The 5,593-nt window shown below is 47.6% G+C and overlaps 1 protein-coding gene across 1 annotated transcript; it reads right to left on the reverse strand.

Moving 5' to 3' along the window:
• Positions 1–280: 280 nt before the first annotated feature.
• LOC105710210 (solute carrier family 25 member 3-like) lies at positions 281–1,243 on the reverse strand. Its single transcript, XM_064370502.1, has one exon. It carries the CDS (start codon positions 1,139–1,141, stop codon positions 281–283), a length of 861 nt encoding a protein of 286 aa, XP_064226572.1. The 5' UTR covers positions 1,142–1,243.
• Between the last annotated feature and the right edge of the window lie 4,350 nt (positions 1,244–5,593).

Genomic DNA, 5,593 nt, shown 5'->3' on the forward strand with positions numbered 1-5,593 from the left:
CTGTTAAGAATTTTTTCCTTTTAATTGCTGAAGAGCTATTGAGTTAAAGCAACCATGCCAACTCCCCAAAGATAATGGTTCAAACCCCCAAACGAAACGTTTGCAATCCTCTGGAATTGCCAAAAAGAAGTAATCAGTCATTTAAAGAGAACGCAGACTGCATATTAAGTAACCTCTCCCCAAAATGTTAACATCTTACACACTAGCGCTGTGTGCATGTGATTCCCTACTTGATGGAAATCTGGACCCACTGTGTCTACAACGGCTCACAACTCCATGCCTACTTTCTCTTCTTCAGGGGTTCGGGCGCTTGTGCCACGGGAGGGCGAGGCAGCTTGAGATACACCTTGACCAGGTCGTAGATGAACCACTGCAGGGCCGTGAGGGTGCCGATCATGAGGATGCGCGCAAAGAGGCCCTTCCACACGCCCACAAACTCCCGTCTTCGGAGGACGCCCAGGGCCGTGCCGCCTTTCTCCTTGTTCAGCACGGACACCACCGAGTCAGCGGGATGGGACACGATGGTGCAGAAGACGCCGGCGATGTAGCCGGCCACGAAGGTGACGCCCAGCTGCTTGGCCTTGGTGCACTGGTTCTGGGGCTTGGGCACGGCATATTTGTAGAGCGCCTCCACCGTGCGCTCGAAGCAGGCGAACTTCATCATGGTGTAGGGGATCTGCCGCAGCCACAGCGGCGCCACACCCTTGTAGAAGGCCCACAGGCCCTCCTCGCCGTACATCTTGGGCGCCGCGGCCCGCAGGGTGCTGGCGTAGCCTGGCTGCGTCTGCACGCGGACCTTGACTGCCTCCATGGGCGCCAGCGCGATGTCGGCGAATAACTCGGCGCTGGCCGAGGCAACCAGGTACAGGCCGGTTCTCCATGCGTAGGCCTTCTCTGGGCCCAGAAGCTCCGCGTAGCGGATCTTGAAGACCTCATAAAGGCTGAACTTGAAGAAGCCCTGCAGAGAGTAGCTGAAGAAGGTCGGGGCCCAGCCGCGGGTCAGGCCGCGCAGCCCGTTGTCGCGCACTGTCACTCCGAAGCCGCTCAGGATGCCCTTGTACCGGCCGGGGTCCACCTGCATGCGGCACTTGACCAGGTCCAGGGGCACGATGGCCGTGTGCGTCAGGCAGCAGCTCAGCATCCCGCCCAAGCCGCATAGCAGCAGGTACCGGGCGGAGCCGTACTCCACGCTGGCCTCCTCCGCGGCCGCCGCCACGGCCTGCAGCCACCTCGGCCTACGCTTCTTTCCTGCAGTGCACGGCGGCCGCCAGGGTCATCCATGGCCGCGCTGGGTGCAGACACACCCTGCCCTGAACCTCCCCCGCGAGCCCACCCACCCAACGGTCCAGGCAAGGGTAGCTAGCCCAGCTTGCCCACAGCGCTTTGGCCTGCACCTGCGCAGTGTGCTGCGTGACCCAACGGTTTAAGTAGGCGGTGTTGCCCCGCCCCTTCCCCCCGCCTCCAGCACGTCCCGCCCCTTTGCCCCTTCAGCCCAATGGGCTCCTGTAGCTGCAGGAACCCGTGCCCGCCGCACCTGGCCAGTGTCCCAGAGCTCACCTTGGGTGGTAGGCCGGGTCTTCACTACCCTGGTGACTTTGGTCCAGCTTGGCTGCCTAGTCCTCTACAAAAATGCGAAGAAAATAAACCAACAAGTACAAACACGAGTAAACGCAGGAATAGGCGAGTACGTAGATGAGGAGGTAGGCGAGGCGGTGAAGAGTCGCCATGCACTGTTGCCTTCCTGAGAGGCCTTTCTCAAGTCCTTACCCAACTATGCCGGTTTAGGGGAATGGTCATCTCCATGGCAGCGGCGTTCCATGGTGCGAATGCGCAGAGACAGCCTGTGGCTTCCCGCCTTACGTAACGTTCTCACCTAGCAGGTAGGTGACAGTTTCCTCCAGCTCACACACGACTCCTGTCTTCCAACGACGGTTGTAGTGGGAGCCTAGGAAGCATGGAGCACTCGCTGACTTTAGGAGGGGGGCGGGCTGATTATTTTCACTTGCCAGGTATTTTCTTTTCATTGACTACTGATTTTGGAGAATACGAAAGTGAGTCGAAAGCCCTGTTCTTTTGGGAAGGTTGCAGTTTCATTGGCCTGAAAAATGAGAACTAAATGACTCCAGGTATAAATCAGTAGCATACATCATCTATTCCTTTACCCACTCTGTGCTGAGCACTGTGCAGGGCTGGAGGCTCAGCAAAGAACAAGACACACTCCTGCTTGTTTCTAAAAGATTTTTTTTAAAGAAAAAAAAGTCAGTATTTTGATAAGTACTATAACAAAATTTGTTTTTTGTTTGTTTTTTTGAGACAGAATCTCGCTCTGCTGCCCAGGCTGGAGTTCAGTGGCGTGATCTTGGCTCCCTGAAACCTCTGCCTCCTGGGTTCAAGCGATTCTCCTGCCTTAGCCTCCCGAGTAGCTGGGATTACAGGCATGTGCCACCCCACCCCGCTAATTTTTGTGCTTTTAGTAGAGATGGGGTTTCACCATGTTGGTCAGTGTGGTCTCAAACTCCTGACCTGAAGCAATCCGCCTGCCTCAGCCTCCCAAAGTGCTGCGATTACCGGCATGAGCCACCATGCCCAGCCTATAACAGAATTTGAATAAAGTTCTAGATGAACAGTGAAGGAGCAACTAATTTTGCGTGATGAGGTTCAGAAGATTTCCCGGAGGAAGTGACAGTGTAGCTGAGTCTTGAAGGATAAGTAGGAGTTTTCCACATAAAAAAGAATAGAAAGGCAATTTCAGGTTAAAGGAAACAAACCAAGTGCATTTCCTACTGAGGAGAGGTGATTAATTCAGTATGATAGAAATCAGCAAGGGTTGAGCATGAAAAAATAAAATTGGATCGAATTAGGAAAGGCCTTAATGTCTTGTTCGGGACTTTGACTTTTATCCTGTAGGGCAGGCCTATGTTTCTCACAGGCGTGATTTACAGACCACCTGCATCAGAATCACCTGGAGTGCTTTATTAAAAATCTCAGCTCACACTCTAGACTGTCTGAATGAGAATCTCTGTGAGTAGAAATAAGTGATTTTGATACACTCATAGGTGGATTCTTCACTAAACTTCACTAAAGTTTGAAAACTACATATTACAGTATGTGGATGATGGGAAGGCAAGGATTTTTTTTTTTTTTAAGGTTTTCTGATCCACCTGCATGTGGCACTTGACCAGGTCCAGGGGCACGATGGCCATGTGTGTCAGCCCACAGCTCAGCATTCCTCCCAGGTGCATGGCAGCAGGTACCAGGCCGAGCTGTAATGATTCATATTGATCAGGTTTTCTGATCAATAATTCAGTGCTTATATCCTGAACTGGGTGTGTATTGACAGGAATAAAAAATTGTATTCCCTCAACCCTCATAAGTTTATAGTTGGGACAGACTCTTGCAATAAAAGACAGATTAACAAGAGAAAAACAAGCAAGTTTAATAACACATGTAGTATACATAATGTGGGAGAAAAGTAACTCTAAGCAGTAGCTTAAGAGTCTGGCTTATTTAGCATGTCTAACATAGCACGATACATTTTAGAAACATAACAAGACAAAGGAAAAGCAATCCCAAGCTCCTAGAGGTGGGAAAATGTAGGAAGGTAAATTTATGGGAAAACTAATGGAGTAAAGTCTGCTCCGATTCCTCTGGCACTGCCTCTAAGCTGATAAAGGCTGGAAAGAAGAATTTACATCCTGTCTTTAGGCGGGAAAGCAGGGTGGGTGGAGAGAAAGAACTTTTTTCTTTGTAATTCTCTGTCCTGCTTTTAGTCAAACAAAAAGAAGGCAGAGCGCTCCCTACATCTGCTTCTTAATTGCCTTTAGCTAAAAAAAAAAAAAAAAAAAAAAAAAAAGTCAAAAAGGCATATTTTGATGTGACAGAATCTGGTTTCCTTCAGTATTCACCCATGAAAATTTATCAAGCTGTACTCTTAAGATTAGAGCACATTATACACTTTATGTATATCATACCATAATTTTTTTTAAAGTTGACTAGTATAAAATTCTCACCCCAAACTGGGAATGATGGCCAGAGGGGAGAACAGTGGCAGATACAAGTTTTCTCAATCAACAAGCCTTTTATAAAACTCCTCTCCTTATAATAGTCTTCTACCAGGAATTTAAGTATTAAAGAAAATTCTCTGCCTGTGAGTCAGAAGAGACCAATGAAATGTTAAAATATCCCATACTAACTAAATTAGGGCTTCCCATAGTATGTTCCTGGGGACACTGGTCCAATTGAAAAAAGCCTGTGTTCAAATGAGTTTGAGAAGTGATATACTTTGGATCTATGTTCCCACCAAATCAATGTTGAATTGTAATTCCTGTGTTGGATATGGGGCCTGGAGGTACGTGACTGGATCATGGGGCCAGAGTTCTCATGAATGAGTTAGCTCCATCCCCTCCGTGCTGTTCTAGTGATAGTGAATGAGTTATCGTGAGATTTGGTTGTTTAAGTGTGTAGCACCTCCCCACTCTCTTTTCTTCCTCCTGCTCTGGCCATCTAAGATGTTCCTGCTTCCCCTTTGCTTTCCACCATAATTGTAAGTTTCCTGAGTCCTCTGCAAAAAGCAGATGCTGCCATGCTTCCTGTATAGCCTATGGAACCATGGGCCAATTAAACTTCTTTTCTTTATAAATTACCCAGTCTCAGGTATTTTCTTCCTCCCCTCCTCTCCCTCCCCTCTTCTTTCTTTCTTTTCTTTTCTTTCTTTTCTTTCTTTCTTTTTTCTTTTTTCCTTTCTCTCTCTCTCTCTTCCTTCCTTCCTTTCTTTCTCTTCCTTCCTTCTTCTTCTTTCTTCTTTCTTTCTTTTTCTTTCTTTCCTTTTCTTTTTTCTTTTCTGTCTCTTTCTTTCTTGATGGAGTCTCACTGACATCACCCAGGCTGGAGTGCAATGCTGTGATCTCAGCTCACTGCAACCTCTGCCTCCCAGGTTCAAGTGATTCTCCTGCTCAGCCTCCTGAGTAGCTTGGATTACAGGTGCCCACCATGACACCAGGCTAATTTTTGTATTTTTAGTAGAGACAGGGTTTCACCATGTTCGTCAGGCTGGTCTCAAACTCCTGACCTCAGGTGATCTGCCCACCTCGGCCTCCCAAAGTGCTGAGATTATAGGCATGAGCCACTGCACTTGGCCTCAGGTATTTCTTTAGAGCAATGTGAGAGCAGACTAATACAAGAAGCATTTCACACTAGGTCATGCTTCTCAACTGAGGTGATATCATCCCCAAAGGGGTGGAATGGTTCTTAAGGGGCAAAGAATCTTAGTACAATGGTTTGTGGGCCCCCAGTCAAATCTATTCCTTAGTATTTAATTTTGGGGGAGAGTGAGAAGGAAGGAAAGGGTGATTAGTAAAATCGTCTAAAAAGACTCCTGGGGGAGAGATGGCCTATAATGAACAAACAGTTGCAAAACGCTGTGTCAGAGCTTGCTCTTGGAGATTTACAGGACACATAAACACACTGAAGAGTGAGAAGTTGTTTAGTAAAAAGACTTTGGCTTTGTTAATTTAGGGTTTCCTAATTTTCCTGGATCTCAGAACCCGTTTTCTATTTATTTTAATTTTTTAATTTTTTAAATTTTTTGAGATGG

This window comes from Aotus nancymaae, unplaced genomic scaffold (assembly GCF_030222135.1).
Source record: "Aotus nancymaae isolate 86718 unplaced genomic scaffold, 86718_ANA_hifiasm-v0.15.2.pri h1tg000007l, whole genome shotgun sequence".
NCBI lineage: Eukaryota > Metazoa > Chordata > Mammalia > Primates > Aotidae > Aotus > Aotus nancymaae.

Bases quoted from the DNA above. Each gene is read 5' to 3' on its own strand.
- LOC105710210 (XM_064370502.1), bottom strand. From the start codon at position 1,141: ATGCTGAGCTGCTGCCTGACGCACACGGCCATCGTGCCCCTGGACCTG.